At 42.3% G+C, this 26,288-nt stretch overlaps 1 protein-coding gene across 1 annotated transcript in view; it reads right to left on the bottom strand.

The window, feature by feature from the left end:
• Window positions 1-1,480: 1,480 nt before the first annotated feature.
• LOC130683990 (uncharacterized) overlaps window positions 1,481-26,288 on the bottom strand; it is a 47,819-nt gene continuing 23,011 nt past the window's right edge. The window contains exons 3-4 of the mRNA XM_057503282.1: window positions 3,828-3,936; window positions 1,481-2,294 (exon numbers count right to left, since the gene is read on the bottom strand). Of these exons, the coding sequence (XP_057359265.1) occupies window positions 1,896-2,294; window positions 3,828-3,936 (508 nt within the window). The 3' untranslated portion in view covers window positions 1,481-1,895. The remainder of the gene's footprint in view (window positions 2,295-3,827; window positions 3,937-26,288) is intronic.

Here is a 26,288-nt window from a genome sequence, read left to right as displayed (position 1 = left end):
GAATTTAGAACAAGTTGGTGGGAGGGGGCTTGCTGGCCACCAGAGCAAGGCAATCAAAGTGTGCGTCCCAGGACAGCAACAAAAGCCGGGGTGCCAGACATGTGCAGGAGCTCCTTGCAGGGGGCTGCCAGGGCCTGGAGGGGGACATGGGGTATGTGTGTACAGGCCCTGCTGTCCTCCCTGGTGTCCAGAGAGGACGGTTGCCCCGAGGTTGTATTAAATCAGGAGGCTGACCCTCTGGCTGCCTTGCATGGCATGTGTAAACAGGCCTCTTTCAGGCAAAGCCTGGGAGGTGGGCCTTGTCTCTGCTGCCTCCAAGCTGAGCCCTGGAGGGTAGCTAAGGGATGACCTGACGTGCTGCTAAGAACTGCTTTTTGGTTCTGGTCTGTGGGCCTCAGGGACACAGTCCCACCCGCTCTCACAGCTGCCTGGTTTGGAGGCGCAACCCTCAGCAGGGAGTCCTAAAAGTTGGGGCATTGGATGCCAGTTCCAAACGCTTTGTGCCTCAAAGAGAAGCGGTGAGGGGTGAGGCCCGTCCTGGTTGAATGTTGCTGTGCTGGGGGCAGGGTTCACTGCCAGATTCTCTCTCAGTGTGGGTTTCCTCTTGTTCATCCAATATGTAGGAGTCGCTCAACTAGCTTTTGGGTTTCTTCCAAGGGAACTGTTCCATTTGTAGCTGTATGTTCCCAGCTGGGGAGGTGAGTTCAGGAGGCTCCCAGTTCGCCATTGTGAACCAGACCTGACTAATGCTGCTAAAAAGCTTATTTTCCTCAACTCATGACATTATAGTTGCCCTACTTATGGTCGGCAGAGTGTGCCAAATTTTGAAGCAAAGGTCACTTTTGCTCTCTGTAAAGAGATTCTTGAACAAAGGTGCCAGTCTCCAAGGGGGAAAGTTATTTCTTAAAATGGTTGGTAACATTGTCAGGAAACAAGGCCCAGGGGAAAACTATCACCATCACAGGGCTGCAGAGCATAAATGCTACAAACTCCTCAATAAATTTAAAAAGCGAAGTATGTATCTACTCCTCCGACTTTGTTCCAGACCCTGTGTCCTTTCACTTAAGGCTCCCTCATTTAGTGTCACCACCATCCTTTGAGGCAGCATTATTCCCATTTCACAGAGCAGAGAACAGGCTCATAGACTTTGAGTGAGTCGCTCAAGGTCATAGAGCCAGAATGTGTTTTCTAATCACTCATCCAGGACTCTGTCTGCAAGATCTCAGAGGGGAAACCTGTAAGCTGTGTGTCACCTGAGGGATGGGGAGCACATCCCGCCTCAGGATCTGATGGGTCACAGGAGTGTTATTCTCTCCCATGGATCATTTGGTCAAGAGATTCCTGAACTTACACATTGTGATCAACACCATTTTTCAAACATAATTACATAGTTAATTTTCTCCAGGGAACATATTGTCAGAAAGCCTGACATTTTCTGTAAGTATCATTTTACAGAAGAAAAATATTTTAATATCAGGCAAATGGAAAGGAAATAATTCATTCAACACATATTTATTGAATGTCTATTTTAAAAATTCTGTAAAATCTCTAGAAATGGTCCTCAAGGTATATAGTAACTGAAAAAACATTGATGGGAGACAATTTACTAAAGGTAGGACAGAAAACTGAGTGTGTGTGGCATTTGGGTGACGACACGCATCCTGACCCCCACGCCAGCTCAGCAGGATGAACTCTGCTCCAGACGGTGCCGCCAGGGACACAGGACTCCGTTTCCCAGCTCCCAGCTCAAATATCCCTCAGGAGTTCTCACCTCACCGATGTTACTGCACCTCAGCTACATAATATCTCTAAAGGACAACCAAAGCGAAGGGAAAAAGTCATATTTATTATTGAATCAAAGCCGCAATTTTGAGGCAAGCTTGCTGTACCCAATGCTACTGCTGTGGGCACAGCATGGCTTTCCCCTCCCCCAGCTCCCACGCCCACGACAATGGGTGAAGGGCCTGAACGCGTAGCAACACTGCCCCTTCCTTGTCCTCACTGTCCCCGCCCATCACACTGAAGTCCTGAGGGTGGGGTAATGAGGAGCTGGTAACTTCGGATTCTGTGTGCGTGTGTTTCTGAGAGGAGCGGGAATGGGGCCCCAGCCCTGGGAACACTGGGGTCTCTGAGAAGGAGCACGAGCTGCGGGCAGGCAGGGTTCCAGGTGGGTGGCACTGGGAGGAGAATCTGTGGAGGCCTCTGTCTGCTCCTTGTCTTTGGCTGGGCCCCTCAGGGCAGGAAGGGGGCAGCAGGCATGGAGGGCAGCAGGCAGCAGGTGGGGAAGGAAGGAGCTGTGGGAAACATGATCTGATTTAGCTTTGTGCTCACCATTCAAGAACTGCCTCTTCAACTTCACATTTCCCTGTATGGCCCCGGAAGATGACTGGTTAGCCAGAGACGGGTAAGATTCCTCAAGGGAGGAACAACCTAAGACAGGCACAGTCGCAGGGGGGCCAGCAGGTGAGAAATTGGGGATCAACAGAGGTGAGGCTTAGAACCTCACCCCCCCTGTTCTGAGAGAAATCTTCTGCATACGTGGATGTTTTATTGCCCTGGTCTAGCTTGGATTAACACATAGTCTACAGGCACACACCTGATCATCTACATTTGCTCTCTTACAACACTAAACTATGTTTTCTACCTTTATCTTGTATCTACCTACCACTTCAGCATCTTATTAAAAACAATAAAGAGAGAAATGTGGTATCCACATATAAATCAAGTATAAAAATCAAATGTGTATTCATATTTGAACTGACTGTTTATAGTTCATAATGCATGAGCAAAACCAAAAGTTTCTGTGATGACTGCCCTTGTACTGTTCACCATGTAACTTCTTCACTATGTAAGAATTTGTTCTCCATGTAAGAACTTGTTCGTTATGCTTCAGAAGATTGGAGACTGACGAAAATTAGGCTTGGGGTGGAATAATGATTGTGCATTGAGCATTGACTCCCCTATACAGAATTTTATTGTCGTTAACAATCATTTGATCAATAAATATGAGAGATGCCCTCACAGAAAAAAAAAAAAAAAAAAAAGGACAGACTTCCAATGGTAAAATAAATAAGTAACCGGGATGTAATGTATAGCATAAGGAATATAGTCAAGATAATGTAACAGCTTGGTAGGGTGATAGCTGGAACCTCGAATTATGTATATAAATGTTCTACCACTGTGTTGTACACTTGAAACTAATGTAATGTAATACTGTGCGTCAACTACCCTTCAATAAAAAATAATAATTAAAAAAAAAAAAAAAAAGAACTGCCTCTGCATGTGTCCTATGTCCTCTGGGCTGTCCCCCTCCTGGGAGCATGTCCTGAGAGGACAGGAGGCCCTGAGATGGGACTCTGCCCCTCAGCCTTCCTCCCACGGTGCCCCTCACCCTTCCATCCATCACTGTGTCACAAGGAGGCTCACAGTGGGCACAGCCCTCAGAGCAGCTGAGACGGGACTCTCAACATTTCTCTCAAATGTGGACGCCTTTTCCCCATGGAGCCCCACTGTTCACAAAATGTAGAGATGGTCTCCAAGGGGACCACACCCCTGGCCACCCGTCATGCAGCCCCCTCTGACCAGAAGCCCTGGGACTCTGTGGACCCCCTATGAAATCCTTGATTCTGCCCCCCTACAGGCCTCCCCTCCTGGGAGCTGGGAACCTCTGAGAGGGATCCCTGAGGCCCCTGAGGTGCTGAGGGTGGTAGGTCACCTTCCCTTAACCCCACGGGGTCCCTGACCCTGTGTGACCTTGGGTTGGCCCTCCCGTGACCCTGGCCCTTCTGGGACAGACCTTGGCCTGACCTCCCTGTCCCACAACTTACAGTCAGGCCCTCCTCATCTTGTGCACATAGATGGCAAAGACCCCGATCGCCAGCAGCACCTTGTGGCCGAGGAGGAGAGCTACCAGGAGCTGAGGAGGTGGCTCTGGGCCTGGAAATCAAGGGACAGGAGGAGGCATTAGAAGGGCTCAAGATGTCTATTCTAGGGGCTTCCACTTACTCCATCTGAAGGTGCCTGGGCCCATCAATGCTTTCAAGCTCTTGTACCCTATTATGGGCCCAGGCTAGAGGCAGAAATCAGGGTAAGACATCCCTTCCACTCACCCTTTCGCAGGCTTCCAGGCTTGTCCTCCTGAAGGATGAGGAAGAGAAAGTGCGCCCAGTGACCTGGAAGTGTGGTGCCTGCTTACTGCCTTTGTCCTCCACCCCTATAGGGACAGTAGTGCTATAGTCTCATTTGACAAGGAAATTGAGTTCCAAAGAGTTTAGGGAGGGTTGCAATATTCGTGGGATTTAAACCAAGGAACTCCATCACTGCTGCTCCCTACGTAGAGTCCACAGTCTTGTCTTTTGGAGCAAGACAAATCCAGCCTCTCAGGATCATGAGACACTTGAGTGGAATAAGGGCAGGTTTCACGGCTGTAGAGGTGCAAGGCCACCCTGGTACACATGCACCAGGGGCAGGGCTGCATGACCCAAGTGCTCAGGAGCTGAGGGTAGCTCATCTCAGGGTGGCCTGACTCTCATGTGGCTGGAGAACACCCTAGTGAATCAAGGAAATGGGGTCTCCTGCTTCGGAGAGGTTTGATACACCATCCAGTCCACCTCTCCAAGGCAGGCATCAGCTGAAACCTTTCTGTTGAACACACAAAGTCAGACCTGGCGAAGCACACTTTCAGATACTTTGCATTTTTACAATGAGCAGTTTTTGCTCTTAAAATTAAGTAACTAAACATAATGAAATAATTTTCTGTGAAAAAAATATTCCTTAGGAAGGAGTGGAGACCTCACCATTTTTTGCTCCTGGGGGCACCGGAGGAAGCAGTTCTCAGCCAAGTGGCTCCCTGGCCCACATCAGAGCGCTGGCTGAGCTGGGAGTACACAGGCTCAGCGCCTCCTGCCCATTTAAGGAACTCTGCTACCTCCTGGCTCGGCAGCTCGCTGGGGACAAACTGGTGGCGCTGCACTGTATTCAGTCCTGCTTCCTTCACTCCTCTGGCATGTTGAACCTGGCAGCAGGCACAATCAAATCCCCACATTCTATACCCATTTCAGAGTCTATTTCCAGAGAAACTGACCTAACTAGTTTGTCTGGGAGTGTTCTGGAAGGCAAACTCCAAAATGCAAAGTTGGGATCTCTCATCTGCTGGCTGGCCATCAGGACCCCAGCCTGGTGGGGACGGAGCAGAGACAGGGTCAGCTGGTTCTTTTGCTTCAGTGCCACTCTGACCCCAGGAGGGGCTCCAGCCACAGGCATAGGAGGGCTCAGAGAGGAGGGACAGGAGGCCCAGGGCTGGGCCCCTGAGGCCTGGAGGCAGCTCAGCACCAGGAGGGCCTAGGTTCCCCTTCCCAGCCTCCCCAGGGACAGACGGAGACCTGGGTGCCACATTAGAAAAAGTAACCATCTCAATCAGTCATCTCAGTTCCCACCTAAAGACACAAAGAAAAGAGGAGCAAAAAGAAAGCCAAAGCAAGCAGAAGGGAGGAAATACTAAAGAAAAGAGAGAAAAATCATCGAAATTGAAACAGAGAACAACAGTGAAATTCACTGAAAACAAAAAGAGGGCTCTTTCAAAAGATCGGAAAAATTGAAGAATGTCTAGCAAGACAAGAAGAAAAAAGGAGAAATGACACATATACAATCTCAAAAATGAGAAGGGGGATATCACTACAGACCCTGCAGATGGCAAAAGGATAAAAAGGAATATTATGAATAATTCTAGGGAAGAAATTTGGCAAGTTAGAGAAAATGGACCAAATTTCTCAAAATGCACGTTCTATGGCTATTCAGTTGATATAAAATGAATAATTTGAATACCATTAAACTATTCAGATTCTTTTTTCAAATCCCTAAAGGAATTCTGAGGCCCAGATGGTATCACAGGAAAATTCCAGCAAGCATTTACAAATGAATTAAAACCAGTTTTGGTGTACAATAACAGCTATAAAAGAAATTAGGGAAACATTGATATATATATACTCCATTAAAGATCATATTAGGGGATTACATGTATCCCCTCATTCATCCTGGCAGCTGCTCTGTGAGGTCAGGACAGTCATGGACAGGTGAGGACCCTGAGGCCCAGTGTGGAGACTGGTCAGACGTCACAGAGTCAGAAGTGACAGCGCTGGGATGGGAGTCCAGGCAGTGGGGCTTGGCCCAGGCTCCCAACCAAGGGCACTGATGCCCAGAAAGACCCAACTACCACCACTTCCAGGGCTTCTGGACATGCTATCCAGTCCCTCCCCATCCCCCACCACCGGCCCCCTGAAAAGCAGCTGTGACTATCACCACTTCACAGATGGGGAAACTGAGGTCTCGAGGGGATCAGACCTGCCCAGGGGCACAGCTCTGGGTGAGAGCACCATCGCTCCCAGGGGGTCTGCTCCCAGGCCCTACAACTCATACGTTCGCACAAAGGGCTGGTGTGACTGCCCACTTCCTCCAGTTGAGGAAACGGAGGCTCAGCAAAGGCAGCTGGGTCACGACCTTGAAGTAACACCTCGATCTGGGGACTCCTACTCTGTGCTGGGTGATTCAGACAGAGCACCCCAACTCCACCCAACTCTCTTAACAGGAGGCCGTGATATCCCCGTTTCACAGGTGAGAAAACCGAGGCTGCGAGAAGGGAGGGGCTGCCTCCTCACCCCACTACGTCCCAGTGGGTGTCCTGGGCCCCCAAGCCTCATGTCCACAGCTGAGAAAGCGCCCCACCCTCAGGGCCGACACCTCCCTCCCCTTTCCCTCTGATCCTGACTTCAGCCATTACAGGGAGCAGTCACCTGCCAGTGCCCAGGCCGGGTAACCCTGTAGCAATAAGGGGGATGTGGGCCCCCGACCCCGAGTCTGGAACACGAGTTCTGCTCAGGGGGCCCAGATCGCCCCAGGACATGTCTCCTTTCCTCACCCTCAACCAGCGGAGCCACAGGGCTGCGCGGCTGGATGGGGCCCATGTGCTCCATCCACGCTCCCCGCCCAGAGCTGGCCCAGGCTGCTGGGGGAAGATTCCTGACCATCCTCAGGGTACTGAGCCACTCCTTCAGGAGCAGGGTCAGCACGTCCTCGACCTTTACAGAGCTGTGTGCCCCGGGGGTAAAGCCAGTTCCACCCTCCACACCCCCAACCCAGTACTTTTAAGGAAATGCCTTTGGCAGAAGAACAGGACAATACAAGATTTCACAGGACAGGGTTGGTGCTTTCTCCACTCTGACTTATGACGCACCACATCTGTGCACTGAGCAGGGCTATAAGCAAATGCCCAACTCTGGCACCTCCCCACCCAGGGCATCAGCCTAAACAGGGAGTCTGTGCCTCTTAGGAATTTCTTCTCAGTGTGACATTTGTGAAGATGAAATAAACACACAGTGTCCCCCTCCCTGCCCGGCGGGACTCCTCCTCGGAGGGAGGAGAAGGGAGGCTTCACGGGGAAGAGCCTGGCCTGCTCTGCTCACTGCTGCCCCACAGCGCCCAGAGCAGGGCCTGGCACACAGCAGGAGCTCAGGAAGTGCTCAGGAAAGAGGAGCCTGGGCCCCGTGGAGGGAGGGCTCCCTGGAGGCAGGGGGGAGGCCTGGCCTGTGACTAGGCAAGTCACTGAGGCTTCTGCTCCCTCAGCCCTGGACCAAAGGGCTGGACGGGACTGGAAAAGGCAGGGGCTGTGGAGCCAGCAGATGGGGGACAGACTCCCCTCCATGCACCAGCAGGGGGCCTTAGCAAACAAGGGCCTCTCCAGGCCCCAGCCTCCCTGAGCTGTGCAAGGCAGGAAATCAGCTCATGAGTATGAACTCCCACTGCCCACCTGATCCTCATTGTTGCTCAAAGAATGGAGGGCATTTCTACTGACGTGCTGCCCTACCCCAGGGCCCAGAGGAGGCCCACACTGGACTCACCACTCACGGTGACCCGAGTGCCTGGGCCCGACTTAATCTCCACATCAGGGGTCCCTTTCTGGAACTTCACACAGTAGTAGACGCCGGTGTCCTCAGGGGTGATGTTACTGATGCGGATGGAGAAGTCCGTGTTGTTTCTCTTTGTAGCATCTGTGACATTTGTTACTCAGGGGAAGGAGCCTCCTCCTCCCATGAAACTATAGATTAATTGGCGGCCTGGTCCAGTCCCCCTGAACCACTTGATGGGCCCCACGGGGAGCATGGAGGTCAGGGTGCAGTTCAGAGTGGCCATCTGTCCGGCTGCAACCGACACTGACCTGTCAGGCTGAAACACCTTCAGTTCCTCTTCACCTGCTGCTCCTGGAGGGAAACCATTATTGGCTCATTTTTACATGATCCTGAATATTTTCTCAAATGTTTCTCAACAACAACACTCATGACTGAGCTCATGCCATAAGTGGGCCTTGGGTTCAGCTGTCCATCACATGGAACTCTCAAAGGAGCCTGCATCGTGAGACCCTGTTACAAATGAGGAAACTGAGGCACAGAGTGGTTAAGTGATGTGGCAGAGAGTAGGTTTGAGTGCCTGAACCCTTTCTGGAACTGTTATACTTCCTAAATATTTCTGGTTGGCCACTTTCTGGCTTCAAGTTGTGGGCACTTTCTGGATTTTGCATTGGGTGGGACCTGGAGACTTCTCTAAGACTACTGAGTTGTGAGCAGGAGTGAAGGATGCATTTTTGTGGGACATGAATGTGACTGCAAGAACCTCTGTGGACCTACTTTCCTCTTTGGAAATCCACAGCTCGGGATGGGCTCTGCTATGTCACCTGGGGGCCTGAGTGACATGAGTGGTGTGCAGCGTTCCTGGCACACAGTGAACATGGCATTTCAATAGGAAGAAAAACATTGTTTAAGTCCCTGGGATTTTCTTCTAATATAATCATGTTATAGGAGTTGCTGAATGCTGCTGTAACAAATCACACAAAATGTAGCGGCTTAAAGGAACAGAAATTTACTATTGTCCCAGAGATGAGAAGACTGGTGTTATGGGGGCTATGTCAAGGTGTCTGCTGAGCCCCATTTCTTCTGGAGGCTCTTTCCCTGCCTTTCCAATTCTAGGGGCTGCCCACTTCCTCTTCTTAAGTTTCTCCCTTCCTCTCCCTCAAACCTTTCTTGCTGTTGTCACCTCTCCTCTATGAGTTTCCTGTCTCCTTATAAGGACCCTGGGATTATATTTGACCCAGTTTGATAATCTAGGTCATCTCCCCATTATCAGGGATCTTAATGTAGTCACTACTGAAAATCTTTTTTGCCGTACGAAGTAAAATATTCACAGTTTCTGGGTAATAGGATAGGGGGCTCTTAGAGGGGAACTTTGCTCTGCTTACTACTCACATCTCTCCTGGGTGTTGCAGAAACCACTTGCCATAATGAAAACCTAAGTATGTGGCATTGCCATGCAGGTTGAATGACAGGGCAACTTACTGGAATCTGGAAGAAAGAATATTCCAGCAGTGCCCTGGTAAAATGATTTGTGAAATAAAACTTGAAATCAGTAACAGGAGAAATGGAGTATTCACAAATGTATAGAAATCAAACAGCAAACTCTGAAAAAAATCAGTAGATGAATAGGAAATCAGAAGGGAAGTTAGAGAATACCTTGGAAGAAATGAAAATGAAAAGACAACATACCAAACCTATGAGATGCAGTGAAAGCACCGCTAGAGGTACATTTATAGTTGTCAGTGCATACATTTGTAAGAGGAAAGAGCAGAAGTCAGTAACTTAACTGTATACTTTAAGAAATTGGAAAGAGAATAAGAGAAAAATAACCCCTAAAGTGAAACCTAGCAAAAGGAAGGAAATAAAAATTAGTGCAGAGATAAAGAAAATATGAACAGAAAAGCAGTAGAGAAAATAAAAAACAAGAGTGTTTCTTATAAAAGTCAACACAATTATTAACCCACCTTTAGTTAAATTGACTAAGAAAAAAAGAGGGAAGACCCAAATAATGAAAATCAGAAATGAAAGAAATTACTAACAATTTTACAAAAATAAAAAGAATTGTTAAAAAGTATTATGAACAATGGTACACTAATAAATTGGACAACCTAGAAAAAGTGGACAGATTCCTAGAAACATAACATACCAACACTGAATCATGAAGAAATAGAAAATCTGAAATAGACCTATAACTAGTAAGAAGGTTGATTCAATAATCACAACTCTCCCACCAAAAAATAATCCCAGGGTCACGTGGCTTCACAGGTGAATTCTATTAAACATTTAAAGAAGAACTAACACTAATCCTCTTTCAACTCTTCCCAAAAATTGAAGAGGAAGGAAGACTTCCTAACTTATTCAGAGTCATTCTGTTATTCATTCTCAGGGCAACATTATCCTGATACCAAAGCCAGATGAAGGTACCTCAGGAAAACTATAGACCAATATCTCTATGAAAAATGATGCAACAATCCTCAACAAAATACAATTAAACCAAATGTAACAGCTACTTAAAAGAACTACACACCATGACTGTGGGACCCACCCATCCTTACACCATATACAAAAATGAACTCAAAATGATCAAAGGTATAAATGCAAGAGCTAAAACTACACAATTCTGTGAAAAAACCATAAGTGAAGTTCTTCATGACATTGGATTTGGAAATCAGTTTCTCATATGGCACCAAAGTACAGGCAACAACAAAAAAAACATTTATGAATTGGAGTTCACCAAAATTAGAGACTTTCATGCATCAGAGGACATTATCATGAGAGTGAAAAGACAGCTCACTGAATGGGAGAGAATATTTTCAAAGATTTGTCTCAGAAGGGGTTAATGTCTAGAAGACATAAGAACATCTACAATTCAACAACAAAAGAACAAACAGCTCAATTAAAAAGTGGGCCAAGGATTTGAATAGACATTTCTTCAAGAGGATACACAAAGGGTCAGTAAGGACATGAAAACATGCTCAGTATGTCATTAGAAAAAAGCAAATCAATACCACTATGAGATCCCTTCAGATGGCAATTCCCAAAAACAAAACAAAGTAAGACAAAACTGAATAAAATAAAAAACAGAAAAGAAGTATTAGCAAAGATGTGGAGACACTGAAACCCTTGTGTGTTGCTGGTAGGAATATAAAATGCTGCAGCCACTGCAGAAAACAGTGGTTGTTAAAAAGTTAAACACAGAATTTACCATGTGATGCAACAATTGTACTCTTCAGTGTATACTCCCAAAATTAAAAGCAGGAACTCAAACATATGCTTCAACATCAATGTTTGTAGCAGCATTATTCACAATAGTAAAATGCAGTAGAAACAACCCAACCCAAATTTCCTTCAAAAGACAGATGAACAAAATGTGATATATACATATATACACACAAATATATATATGCACACATATGTGATGTGATATATGAACATATCTATCATATATGATGTGATATACCTATATATCTATCATCTATATTTATATCCATATCTATACCTATCTATGATGGAATATTATTCATGACATTCAGATATGTCCTATAACATGGATAAACCTTGAAAATATGTTAAGTGAAATAAGCTGGATACAAAAGCACAAATATATGATTCCACTTACATGAGTACCTACAACAGGCAAATTCACAGAGGCAAAATGTAGAACCAATGTTACTAGGGGCTGGGACAGCGGAAGGATAGGTGCGGACTTATGTTTAATGGGTACAGAGTTTCTGCTTAGGATGCTGAAAAGGTTCTGGAAATCTGTAATGGTGATGGCTTGATAACATTGTGAATGTACTTAATGACACTGAATTATATTCTTAAAGATGGTTAAAATGGCAATGGTATACCATATATATTTACCAGAGTAAAAAAAAAAGCATGCACTAGACAAGGCAATCACCCCATGCAGAGCCTTTGAATTGGACCAAACGGCTCAAGGTAAAAAGTAAAATGGGTGGCTCCAAAGGCTGATGATTTGAGAAACCTGCACATTTTAGATGGGGAAATAGAGCCATGAGGCAAGCAAGAAACTCAGACTTCAAATTTGAGTTTTGAAAAAAATAATGGGGTTGAATTTGGATTAAAGATGGTGGTGTGAGAAGTGAGACAGAAACCTCCTCCCCAAAATCACATATATTATGAAAATATAGCAAATATAACTAATCCTGAAAGAGCAACAGGAAAAAAGACTACAACAGACTTCCTACATCTGGGGGAAAGAGAAGATCTCGTAGAAAAGGGTAAAGTAGCAAATCCATGATCCAGCAGGACCCAAGCCCTTCCCCCACCCCAGCTCACCTTCAGGAGGAAGAAAAATGGAGCAGGGAGGGGGTGGAGGCCTAAGACTTCTGAGCACCTAGCCCTGGAGATCTGCTCTAGAAGCACAAACATACATTACATGGTGTTCTGGAGATTAGTGAGGTTGGAAAGCTAAGACAGGCAGAATACTCTGAGAGACTGAGATTCTAACACCTTGTGGAAAACAGGTACCCACAACTGGCTTCTCTGGGACTAAAGAAAAATGGGCAATCTGAGAGACTTCCCAACAGCAAGAGGGCTGTAAAAGGGCAAGGATTGCACAGAGCTTGTGGCACTGGAGAAAGAACAGGTGGACAAAACTGTCCCGGTGCATTCAGCCCAGCAGGTTGGGAAGCTTCAGGTGCTCCATCACTATGGATGGCAACACAGCTCCGAGGCCCCCTCACTGCGATACACAGCCTGCTGCTCCTTGCTCCCAGCCAGCACTGGCTTGCAAAACTACTGCCCCCACCATTCTGTCAGGCCAACCAGAGGGTGGCCCTGCTTATGGCAGCTACAGGGGCATAGCATAGAGGCTGCTCCCTGTGTGCTCAGCCCACTGGCTCTGGCAGTGGCGGTAGACACTGCAGCCAGGAAACAGGAAAGAGCTCTTTCCTCCTGGCAGGCACCAGCATTGCTCACCTGCAACCCCCACCATTGCTCCAGATGCTGAACAGCTCCAGAGAGTAGAGCTTCTGGGCACTAGAGGGCACCACACAAAGATATTATTACATATTATTCATTACAAATTTGAAATGTCAAAAGAACTTGCTACAAACCAAAACCCCACAAACACCACAAAGAGGGCCAAGTGAAACTGAAACCACCAATCTTTCTGAGAAAGATTTCAAAATAAAAAACATAAACATCCTCACAGAGCTACAGAAAAATTTCAAGACTTCAGGGAGAAATTCAAGAAAGAGACAGAAACTATGAAAAATACAATATACAAAATGAAACATACAATGGAGGGATTTAAAAGCAGATTATATGAGGTGGAGGAGACAGTAAATGAAATAGAAATTAGAGAAGAGGAATACAAAGAAGCTGAGGCACAGAGAGAAAAAAAGGATCTCTAAGAATGAGGGAATATTGAGAGAACTGTGTGACTAATCTAAATGGAACAATATTCACATTATAGGGGCACCAGAAGAAGAGAGAGAGAAAGGGATAGAAAGTGTCTTAGAGAAGGTAATTGCTGAGAACTTCCCCAATATGGGGAAGGACACAGTCTCTCAGGGCCTAGAGATCCACAGATCTCCCAACACAAGGGACCCAAGGAAGACAACACCAAGACATATAGTAATTAAAATGGCAAAGATCAAGGATAAGGACAGACTGTTAAAAGCAGCCAGAGAGTGAAATAAGATCACATACAAAGGAAAGCCCATCAGGCTAACATCAGACTTCTCAGCAGAAACCTTACAGGCCAGAAGGGAGTGGCATGATGTATTTAATGCCATGAAGCAGAAGGGCCTAGAACCCAGATAACTTTATCCAGCAAGATTATCATTTAAATTTGAAGGAGGGATCAAACAATTTCCAGATAAGCAAAAGCTGAGAGAATTTACCTCCCACAAACCATCCCTACAGTCTATTTTGGAGGGACTGCTATACATGGAAGTGTTCCTAACATTTAAGAGCTCTCACAACAGGCAATAAAACCACAGTAAAGAAAGTAGAACAGCTAATTACTAAGCAAATGCAAAATTAAATTAACTATCCCCAAAGTCAATCAAGGGATAGACAAAGAGTACAGAATATGATACCTAATATATAAAGAATGGAGGAGGAAGAAAAAGGAGGAGAAAAAGAAAAGAACCTTTAGATTGTGTTTGTAATAACATGTCAAGTAACTTAAGTTAGACTCTTAGATAGTAAGGAAGTTAACCTTGAACCTTTGGTAACCACGAATCTAAAGTCTGCAATGGCAGTAAGTACATACCTATCAATATTCACCCTAAATGTAAATGGACTGAATGCACCAATCAAAAGACATACAGTCACTGAATGAATAAAAAATCAAGACCCATCTATATGCTGCCTATAAGAGACTCACTTTAAATCAAAGACATAAACAGACTAAAAGTGTAGGGATGGAAAAAGATATTTCATTCAACTAATAGGGATCAAAAAACAGGAGTTGCAGTACTTGTATCAGACAAAATAGACGTCAAAACAAAGAAAGTCACAAGAGACAAAGAAGGACATCACATAATGATAAAGGGGTCAGTACAATAAGAGGATATAACCATTATAAAGATCTATGCTCCCAGCACAGGAGCACCTACATATGTGAAACAAATACTAACAGAATTAAAAGGGGAAGTAGAATGTAATGCATTCATTCTAGGAGATTTCAACACTTCACTCACTCTGAAGGACAGATCAATCAGACAGAAAATAAGGACACAGAGGCACTGAACAACACATTAGAACAGATGGACCTAACAGACATCTACAGAACTCTACACCCAAAAGCAGCAGGATACACATTCTTCTCAGGTGCACGTGGAACACTTTCAAGAATATATCATATATAAGCCACAAAAAGATCCTCAGTAAATTCAAAAGATTGAAATTGTACCAACCAGTTTCTCAGACCACAAAGGTATGGAACTAGAAATAAATTACACAAAGAAAATGAAAAATCCCACAAACACATGGAGGCTTCACAACATGCTCCTAAATAACCAATGGATCAATGACCAAATAAAAACAGAGATCAAGCAATATATGGTGACAAATGACAACAATAATTCAACACCGTAAAATCTGTGGGATGCAGTCAAGGCTCTGCTAAGAGGAAAGTATATTGCAATACAGACCTACCTCAGGAAAGAAGAACAATCCCATATAAGCAGTCTAAATTCACAATTAATAAAACTAGAAAAAGAAGAACAAATGAGGCCCAAAGTCAGTAGAAGGAGGGACATAATAAAGATAAGAGCAGAAATAAATAAAATCAAGAAGAATAAAACAATAGAAAGAATCAATGAAAGCAAGAGCTGGTTCTGTGAAAAATAAACAAAATAGATAAACCCCTGGCCAGACTTATCAAGATAAAAAGAGAGTCTACACACATAAACAGAATTAGAGATGAGAAATGGAAAATCACTATGGACACCAAAGAAATACAAAGAATTATTAGAGAATACTATGAAAAATTATATGCTAACAAACTGGGTAACCTAGAATAAATGGACAACTTTCTAGAAAAATACAAACTTCCAAGGCTGACCAAGGAAGAAACAGAAAATCTAAACAGATCAATTACCAGCAATGAAATTGAACTGGTAATCAAAAAACTACCTAAGAACAAAACTCCTGTACCAGATGGCTTCACCACTGAATTTTATGAGACATTTAGTGAAGACCTAATACCCATCCTCCTTAAAGTTTTCCAAAGAGCAGACAAAGAGGGAATACTTCCAAACTCATGCTATGAGGCCAACATCACTCTAATACCAAAACCAGGCAAAGACACCACAAAAAAAGAAAATTACAGACCAATATCCCTGATGAACATAGATGGTAAAATACTCAACAAAATATTAGCAAACTGAATTTAAAAATACACCAAAAAGATCATCCATCATGATCAAGTAGGATTTATTCCAGGGATGCAAGGATAGTACAACATTCGAAAATCCATCAACACCATCCAAAAACCAACAAAAAGAAGAACAAAAACCACATGATCATCTCCATAGATGCTAAAAAAACATTTGACAAAATTCAACATCCATTCATGATAAAAACTCTCAACAAAATGGGTATAGAGGGCATGTACCTCAACATAATAAAGGCCATATACGACAAACCCACAGCCAACATCATACTTAACAGTGAGAAAATGAAAGCTTTTCCTCTAAGATCAGGAACAAGACAAGGATGCCCACTTTCTCCACTTCCACACAACATAGTACTGGAAGTCCTAGCCACAGCAATCAGACAAAACAAAGAAATAAAAGACATCCAGATTGGCAAGAAAGAAGTTAAACTGTCCCTGTTTGCAGATGACATGATATTGTTCATAAAAAACCCTGAAGAATCCACTCCAAAAATACTAGAACTAATACCTGAATTCAGCAAAGTTGCAGGATACAAAATTAATATGCAGAAATCTGTGTCATTCCTATACACTCACAATGAACTAGTAGAGAGAGAAATCAGGAAAACAATTCCATTCACAATTACATCAAAAAGAATAAAATACCTAGGAATAAGCCTAACCAAGGAAGTAAAAGACCTATAGTCTGAAAACTACAAGACACTCATGAGAGAAATTAAAGAAGACACCAATAAATGGAAACTCATCCCATGCTCATGTATAGGAAGAATTAATGTTGTTAAAATGGCCATCCTGCCTAAAGCAATCTACAGATTCAAAGCAATCCCTATCAAAATACCAACAGCATTCTTCAATGAACTAGAACAAATAGTTCTAAAATTCATATGGAACCACAAAAGACCCCGAATAGCCAAAGCAATCCTAAGAAGGAAGAATAATGCTTGGGGGATTATACTCCCTGACTTCAAGCTCTACCACAAAGCCACAGTAATCAAGACAATTTGGTACTGACACAAGAACAGACCCATAGATCAATGGAACAGAATAGAGAGCCCAAATATAAACCCAAGCATATTTGGTCAATTAATATATGGATAAACAATGGGGAAATGACAGCCTTTTCAACAACTGGTGTTGGCAAGACTGGACACCTACATGTAAGAGAATGAAACTGGATCATTGTCTAACTCCATACACAAAAGTAAACTTGAAATGGACCAAAAACCTGAATGTAAGTCACAAAACCATAAAACTCTTCGAAGAAAACATAGGCAAAATCTCTTGAATATAAACATAAACAACTTTTTTCTGAACACATCTCCTCAGGCAAGGAAAACAAAAGCAAAAATGAACAAATGGGACTACATCAAACTAAAAAGCTTCTGTACAGCAAAAGGGACCATCAGTAGAACAAAAAGGCATCCTACAGTATGGGAGAATATATTTGTAAACAACATTTCTGACAAGGGTTAACATCCAAAATATATAAAGAACTCACATGCCTCAACACCCGAAAAGCAAATAACCCGATGAAAAAATGGGCAGAGGATATGAACAGACACTTCTCCAAAGAAGAAATTCAGATGGCCAACAGGCACATGAAAAGATGCTCCACATCACTAATTATCAGGGAAATGCAAACTAAAACCACAATGAGATATCACCTCGCACCAGTTAAGATGGCCCCCATCCAAAAGACTAAGACCAACAAATGCTGGAGAGGATGTAGAGAAAGGGGAACCCTCCTACACTGCTGGTTGGAATGTAAATTAGTTCAACCAGTGTGGAAAGCAATATGGAGACTCCTCAAAAAACTAACACTCCTAGGAATTTACCCAAAGAAAACAAGATCCCAGATTGTTCCCACTTGTTCATTTTTGCCTTTGTTTCCCTTGTCCATGAAGACAGCCCATCCACAAGTCATTGGCAGAAGCCACAGAAATCTCATGGGATGGAAGTGGGTCCTCAGGTATTTTTTCTTTTTCTTTTTTGTTGGTTATCATTAATATACACTAACATGAACAACACTGTGGCTACTAGATTCCCCCCATTATCAAGTCCCCACCACAGACCCCATTACAGTCACTGTCCATCAGTGTAGTAAGATGCTACAGAATCACTACTTGTCTTCTCTATGTTATACTGCCTTTCCTGTGCCCCCCCCCACATTATGTGAGCTAATTGTAATGCCCCTTTTTCCCCCTTATCTCTCCCTTCCCACCCATCCTCCCCAGTCCCTTTCCCTTTGGTAACTGTTAGTCCATTCTTGGGTTCTGTGAGTCTGCTGCTGTTTTGTTCCTTCAGCTTTTGCTTGGTTGTTATACTCCACAGATGAGTGAAATTATTTGATACTTGTCTTTCTCTGCCTGGCTTATTTCACTGAGCGTAATACCCTCTAGCTCCATCCAAGCTGTTGCAAATGGTAGGATTTTGTTTTCTTCTTATAGCTGAATAATATTCCATTGGGTATATGTACACATCTTCTTTATCCATTCATCTACTGATGGACACTTAGGTTGCTTCCATCTCTTGGCTATTGTAAATAGTGCTGCGATAAACATAGCAGTGCATATATCTTTTTCAAACTGGGCTCCTGCATTCTTAGGATAAATTCCTAGGAGTGGAATTCCTGGGTCAAATGCTGTTTCTACTTTTAGTTTTTGAGGAACCTTCGTACTGCTTTCCACAAAGGTTGAACAAATTTACATTCCCACCAGCAGTGTAGGAGGGTTCCCCTTTCTCCACAGCCTCGCCAACATTTGTTGTTGTTTGTCTTTTGGATGGTGGCAATCCTAACTGGTGTGAGGTGATATCTCATTGTAGTTTTAATTTGCATTTCTCTGATGATTAGTGATGTGGAGCATCTTTTCATGTGCCTGTTGGCCATCTGATTTTCTTCTTTGGAGAAGTGTCTATTCAGATCCTCTGCCCATTTTTTAATTGGGTTATTTGCTTTTTGTTTGTTGAGGTGCATGAGCTCTTTGTATATTTTGGATGTCAACCCCTTATGGGATCTGTCCTTTATGAATATATTCTTCCATACTGTATGATGCCTTTTTGTTCTACTGATGTGTCCTTTGCTATACAGGAGCTTTTTAGTTTGATATAGTCCCACTTGTTCATTTTTGCTTTTGTTTCCCTTGTCCGTGGAAATATGTTCATGAAGAAGTTGCTCATGTTTATTTTCAAGAGAGTTTTGCCTATATTTTCTTCTAAGAGTTTTATGGTTTCATTACTTACATCCAGGTCTTTGATCCATTTCGAGTTTACTTATGTGTATGGCGTTAGACAGTAATCCAGTTTCATTCTTTTACATGTAGCTGTCCAGTTTTGCCAACACCAGCTGTTGAAGTAGCTGTCATTTCCCCATTGTATATCCATGGCTCCTTTATTGTATATTAATTGACCATATATGCTTGGGTTAATATCTGGACTCTCTATTCTGCTCCACTGGTCTATGGGTCTGTTCTTGTGCCAGTACCAAATTGTCTTGATTACTGTGGCTTTGTAGTAGAGCTTGAAGTTGGGAAGTGAGATTCTCCCTGCTTTATTCCTCATTTCTCAGGATTGCTTTGGTTATTCAGGGTCTTTTGTGGTTCCATATGAATTTTAGAACTATTTGTTCCAGTTTGTTGTAGAATGCTGTTGGTATTTTCATAGGGATTGCATTGAATCTGTAGATTGCTTTAGGCAGGATGGCCATTTTAACAATATTAATTCTTTGTACCAACGAGCATGGGATGAATTTCCATTTATTAGTATCCTCTTTAATTTCTCTCATGAGTGTCTTGTAGTTTTCATGGTATAGGTCTTTCACTTTCTTGGTTAGGTTTATTCCTAGGTATTTTATCCTTTTTGATAAAATTGTGAATGGAATTATTTTCCTGATTTCTCTCTCTGCTAGTTCATTGAGAGTGTATAGGAATGCCACAGATTTCTATGTATTAATTTTGTATCCTGCAACTTTGCTGAATTCAGGTATTAGTTCTAGTAGTTTTGGAGTGGATTCTTTAGTGTTTTTTTATGTACAATATCATGTCATCTGCAAACAGTGACACTTTGACTTTTTCCTTACCAATCTGGATGCCTTTTATTTCTTTGTGTTGTCTGATTGCTGTTGCTAGGACCTCCAGTACTATATTGAATAAAAGCAGAGAGAGTGGGTATCCTTGTCTTGTTCCCAATCTTAGAGGAAAAGCTTTCAGCTTCTCACTGTTAAGTATGATGTTGGCTGTGGGTTTGTCATATATGGCCTTTATTATGTTGAGGTATGTGCACTCTATACCCATTTTGTTGAGAGTTTTTATCATGAACAGATGTTGAATTTTGTCAAATGCTTTTACAGAATCTATGGAAATGATCGTGTGATTTTTGTCCTTTTTGTTGATTGGTGGATGATGTTGATGGATTTTCTTTTTTTTTTTTTTTTTTTTTTTTTTTTAATAATTATTTTTTATTGAAGGGTAGTTGACACACAGTATTACATTACATGAGTTTCAAGTGTACAACACAGTGGTAGAACATTTATATACATAATTCTAGGTTCCAGCTATCACCCTACCAGGCTGTTACAATATCTTGACTATATTCCTTATGCTATACCTTACATCCCGGTTACTAATTTATTTTACCATTGGAAGTCTGTCCTTTTTTTTTTTTTTTTTTTTTTTTTTTTTTTTTGGTGAGGGCATCTCTCATATTTATTGATCAAATGGTTGTTAACGACAATAAAATTCTGTATAGGGGAGTCAATGCTCAATGCACAATCATTATTCCACCCCAAGCCTAATTTTTGTCAGTCTCCAAACTTCTGAGGCATAACCAACAAATTTTTACATGTAGAACAAATTCTTACATAATGAATAAGTTACATAGTGAACAGTACTAGGGCAGTCATCACAGAAACTTTCGGTTTTGCTCATGCATTATGAACTATAAACAGTCAGTTCAAATATGAATACTCATTTGGTTTTTATACTTGATTTATATGTGGATACCACATTTCTCTCTTTATTATTATTATTTTTAATAAAATGCTGAAGTGGTAGGTAGATACAAGATAAAGGTAGAAAACATAGTTTAGTGTTGTAAGAGAGCACATGTAGATGATCAGGTGTGTGCCTGTAGACTATGTGTTAATCCAAGCTAGACCAGGGCAATAAAACATCCACATATGCAGAAGATTTCTCTCAGAACGGGGGGATGAGGTTCTAAGCCTCACCTCTGTTGATCCCCAATTTCTCACCTGATGGCCCCCCTGCGACTGTGCCTGTCTTAGGTTGTTCCTCCCTTGAGGAATCTTACCCGTCTCTGGCTAACCAGTCATCTTCCGGGGCCATACAGGGAAATGTGAAGTTGGTAAGTGAGAGAGAAGCCTTATTGTTTGAAAAAGTTAGCTTTTTACTTCTTTGCATATTTATGCCCTGTGGCTTCTATGCCCAGCATTTGTCTTGAGGTATCTTTACCACTTGGAAGAATTATGATACTCGGTAAATTTGATATGAGGCACGAATTCTATTTAAGGGTTGTAATTAGGAAGGAAGAAGAAAAGCTATAGAAGTAGCAGGCGGAAGAAAACATGGGAAGATTGATTATTTCTTTGATATATCTTCTTGTAGAGTAACTTCAGCATATATAGGTTTTAAGCTACTACTTAAATTGCACACACACATTAACATAATAGGAGTATAGTTACATAACCAAAGCATATCTGTAATTACCAGCCATCTGCCGTGAAACCAAGAAAACCAGTTAGGCACCTTAGGCATTTGTGAAAACTTATCTATGATATGGTGGATATTGTCCAAATGAACTTGAACAGTCTGAGAGAAATCAGACAAATTAAAACAACCCATTCCTGGGGACTGTTCACATGCCATATGTTCTTTTAACAATAAATAGTTTGTAGTTGTAAGACTTTGGAGCGCTACAATTTGCACTTCTCCAAATTCTTGGTTGAGTTCCAACAGTATAGATCCAGTCCAATTTTGTTGTTTTACTGTATGTACAGGCCAGCTTAGATATCTCCTTCCTCATTCCCATGGCAAGTCCAGGAACTGGTGGGATGAGTGCATCTACTGCTGTAGCAGTGCGTGGATCTTTGTTGGGGTTTTTTGATGATCATCTTCTGGCATGAGTCTTCCAGAGGGTGCAGATGTTGGAAGTTCTTTTTCATATCGTATCTTAGTTCATTTTCGGGGTAGCCCAATTAGGCTTTGATCCTCTGTATAAACACAAACAGACCCTTTGCCTACACTTTTATATGCCCTTTATACCCTTGTGTAGAACTCGTTGGAGGTTACCACACAGGAACTGCCTTTTTTTTTTTTTTTTTTGCTATCACTAATCTACACTTACATGACGAATATTATGTTTACTAGGCTCTCCCCTATACCAGGTCTCCCCTATAAACCCGTTTACAGTCACTGTCCATCAGCATAGCAAAATGTTGTAGAATCACTACTTGCCTTCTCTGTGTTGTACAGCCCTCCCTTTTCTCCTACCCCCCCATGCATGTTAATCTTAATACCCCCCTACTTCTCCCCCCCTTATCCCTCCCTACCCACCCATCCTCCCCAGTCCCTTTCCCTTTGGTACCTGTTAGTCCATTCTTGAGTTCTGTGATTCTGCTGCTGTTTTGTTCCTTCAGTTTTTCCTTTGTTCTTATATTCCACAGATAAGTGAAATCATTTGGTATTTCTCTTTCTCCGCTTGGCTTGTTTCACTGAGCATAATACCCTCCAGCTCCATCCATGTTGCTGCAAATGATTGGATTTGCCCTTTTCTTATGGCTGAGTAGTATTCCATTGTGTATATGTACCACATCTTCTTTATCCATTCATCTACTGATGGACATTTAGGTTGCTTCCAATTCTTGGCTATTGTAAATAGTGCTGCAATAAACATAGGGGTGCATCTGTCTTTCTCAAACTTGATTGCTGCATTCTTAGGGTAAATTCCTAGGAGTGGAATTCCTGGGTCAAATGGTAAGTCTGTTTTGAGCATTTTGATGTACCTCCATACTGATTTCCACAATGGTTGAACTAACTTACATTCCCACCAGCAGTGTAGGAGGGTTCCCCTTTCTCCACAGCCTCGCCAACATTTGTTGTTGTTTGTCTTTTGGATGGCAGCCATCCTTACTGGTGTGAGGTGATACCTCATTGTAGTTTTAATTTGCATTTCTCTGATAATTAGCGATGTGGAGCATCTTTTCATGTGTCTGTTGGCCATCTGTATTTCTTTTTTGGAGAACTGTCTGTTCAGTTCCTCTGCCCATTTTTTAATTGGGTTATTTGTTTTTTGTTTGTTGAGGCGTGAGAGCTCCTTATATATTCTGGACGTCAAGCCTTTATCGGATATGTCATTTTCAAATATATTCTCCCATACTGTAGGGGATCCTTCTTGTTCTATTGATGGTGTCTTTTGCTGTACAGAAGCTTTTCAGCTTAATATAGTCCCACTTACTCATTTTTGCTGTTGTTTTCCTTGCCCGGGGAGATATGTTCAAGAAGAGGTCACTCATGTTTATGTCTAAGAGGTTTTCGCCTATGTTTTCTTCCAAGAGTTTAATGGTTTCATGGCTTACATTCAGGTCTTTGATCCATTTTGAGTTTACTTTTGTATATGGGGTTAGACAATGGTCCAGTTTCATTCTCCTACATGTAGCTGTCCAGTTTTGCCAGCACCACCTGTTGAAGAGACTGTCATTTCGCCATTGTATGTCCATGGCTCCTTTATCAAATATTAATTGACCATATATGTCTGGGTTAATGTCTGGATTCTCTAGTCTGTTCCATTGGTCTGTGGCTCTGCTCTTGTGCCAGTACCAAATTGTCTTGATTACTATGGCTTTATAGTAGAGCTTGAAGTTGGGGAGTGAGATCCCCCCTACTTTATTCTTCTTTCTCAGGATTGCTTTGGCTATTCGGGGTCTTTGGTGTTTCCATATGAATTTTTGAATTATTTGTTCCAGTTCATTGAAGAATGTTGCTGGTAGTTTCATAGGGATTGCATCAAATCTGTATATTGCTTTGGGCAGGATGGCCATTTTAACGATATTAATTCTTCCTAGCCACGAGCATGGGATGAGTTTCCATCTGTTAGTGTCCCCTTTAATTTCTCTTAAGAGTGACTTGTAGTTTTCAGAGTATAAGTCTTTCACTTCTTTGGTTAGGTTTATTCCTAGGTATTTTATTTTTTTTGATGCAATTGTGAATGGAGGTGTTTTCCTGATTTCTCTCTCTGTTGGTTCATTGTTAGTATATAGGAAAGCCACAGATTTCTGTGTGTTGATTTTGTATCCTGCAACTTTGCTGTATTCCGATATCAGTTCTAGTAGTTTTGGGGTGGAGTCTTTAGGGTTTTTTATGTACAGTATCATGTCATCTGCAAATAGTGACAGTTTAACTTCTTCTTTACCAATCTGGATTCCTTGTATTTCTTTATTTTGTCTGATTGCTGTGGCTAGGACCTCCAGTACTATGTTAAATAACAGTGGAGAGAGTGGGCATCCCTGTCTAGTTCCCGATCTCAGAGGAAATGCTTTCAGCTTCTCGCTGTTCAATATAATGTTGGCTGTGGGTTTATCATAGATGGCCTTTATTATGTTGAGGTACTTGCCCTCTATTCCCATTTTGCTGAGAGTTTTTAACATGAATGGATGTTGAACTTTGTCAAATGCTTTTTCAGCATCTATGGAGATGATCATGTGGTTTTTGTCTTTCTTTTTGTTGATGTGGTGGATGATGTTGATGGACTTTCGAATGTTGTACCATCCTTGCATCCCTGGAATGAATCCCACTTGGTCATGGTGTATGATCCTTTTGATGTATTTTTGAATTCGGTTTGCTAATATTTTGTTGAGTATTTTTGCATCTACGTTCATCAGGGATATTGGTCTGTAGTTTTCTTTTTTGGTGGGGTCTTTGCCTGGTTTTGGTATTAGGGTGATGTTAGCTTCATAGAATGAGTTTGGGAGAATCCCCTCCTCCTCTATTTTTTGGAAAACTTTAAGGAGAATGGGTATTATGTCTTCCCTGTATGTCTGATAAAATTCCGAGGTAAATCCATCTGGCCCGGGGGTTTTGTTCTTTGGTAGTTTTTTGATTACCTCTTCAATTTCATTGCTGGTAATTGGTCTGTTTAGATTTTCTGTTTCTTCCTGGGTCAATCTTGGAAGGTTATATTTTTCTAGGAAGTTGTCCATTTCTCCTAGGTTTCCCAGCTTGTTAGCATATAGGTTTTCATAGTATTCTCTAATAATTCTTTGCATTTCCGTGGGGTCCGTCATGATTTTTCCTTTCTCGTTTCTGATACTGTTGATTTGTGTTGATTCTCTTTTCTTCTTAATAAGTCTGGCTAGAGGCTTATCTATTTTGTTTATTTTCTCGAAGAACCAGCTCTTGGTTTCATTGATTTTTGCTATTGTTTTATTCTTCTCAATTTTATTTATTTCTTCTCTGATCTTTATTATGTCCCTCCTTCTGCTGACCTTAGGCCTCATCTGTTCTTCTTTTTCCAATTTCGATAATTGTGACATTAGACCCTTCATTTGGGATTGCTCTTCCTTTTTTAAATATGCTTGGATTGCTATATACTTTCCTCTTAAGACTGCTTTTGCTGTGTCCCACAGAAGTTGGGGCTTAGTGTTGTTGTTGTCATTTGTTTCCATATATTGCTGGATCTCCATTTTGATTTGGTCATTGATCCATTGATTATTTAGGAGCGTGTTGTTAAGCCTCCATGTGTTTGTGAGCCTCTTTGCTTTCTTTGTACAGTTTATTTCTAGTTTTATGCCTTTGTGGTCTGAAAAGTTGGTTGGTAGGATTTCAATCTTTTGGAATTTTCTGAGGCTCTTTTTGTGGCCTAGTATGTGGTCTATTCTGGAGAATGTTCCATGTGCACTTGAGAAGAATGTATATCCCGCTGCTTTTGGATGTAGAGTTCTATAGATGTCTATTAGGTCCATCTGCTCTACTGTGTTGTTCAGTGCTTCCGTGTCCTTACTTATTTTCTGCCCAGTGGCTCTATCCTTTGGGGTGAGTGGTGTGTTGAAGTCTCCTAGAATGAATGCATTGCAGTCTATATCCCCCTTTAGTTCTGTTAGTATTTGTTTCACATATGCTGGTGCTCCTGTGTTGGGTGCATATATATTTAGAATAGTTATATCCTCTTGTTTGACTGAGCCCTTTATCATTATGTAGTGTCCTTCTTTATCTCTTGTTACTTTCTTTGTTTTGAAGTCTATTTTGTCTGATATTAGTACTGCAACCCCTGCTTTCTTCTCTCTGTTGTTTGCTTGAAATATGTTTTTCCATCCCTTGACTTTTAGTCTGTACATGTCTTTGGGTTTGAGGTGAGTTTCTTGTAAGCAGCATATAGATGGGTCTTGCTTTTTTATCCATTCTGTTACTCTGTGTCTTTTGATTGGTGCATTCAACCCATTAACATTTAGGGTGACTATTGAAAGATATGTACTTATTGCCATTGCAGGCTTTAAATTCGTGGTTACC

This window comes from Manis pentadactyla, chromosome 5, assembly GCF_030020395.1.
Source record: "Manis pentadactyla isolate mManPen7 chromosome 5, mManPen7.hap1, whole genome shotgun sequence".
NCBI lineage: Eukaryota > Metazoa > Chordata > Mammalia > Pholidota > Manidae > Manis > Manis pentadactyla.
This window is presented reverse-complemented; position numbering and strand designations above follow the sequence as displayed.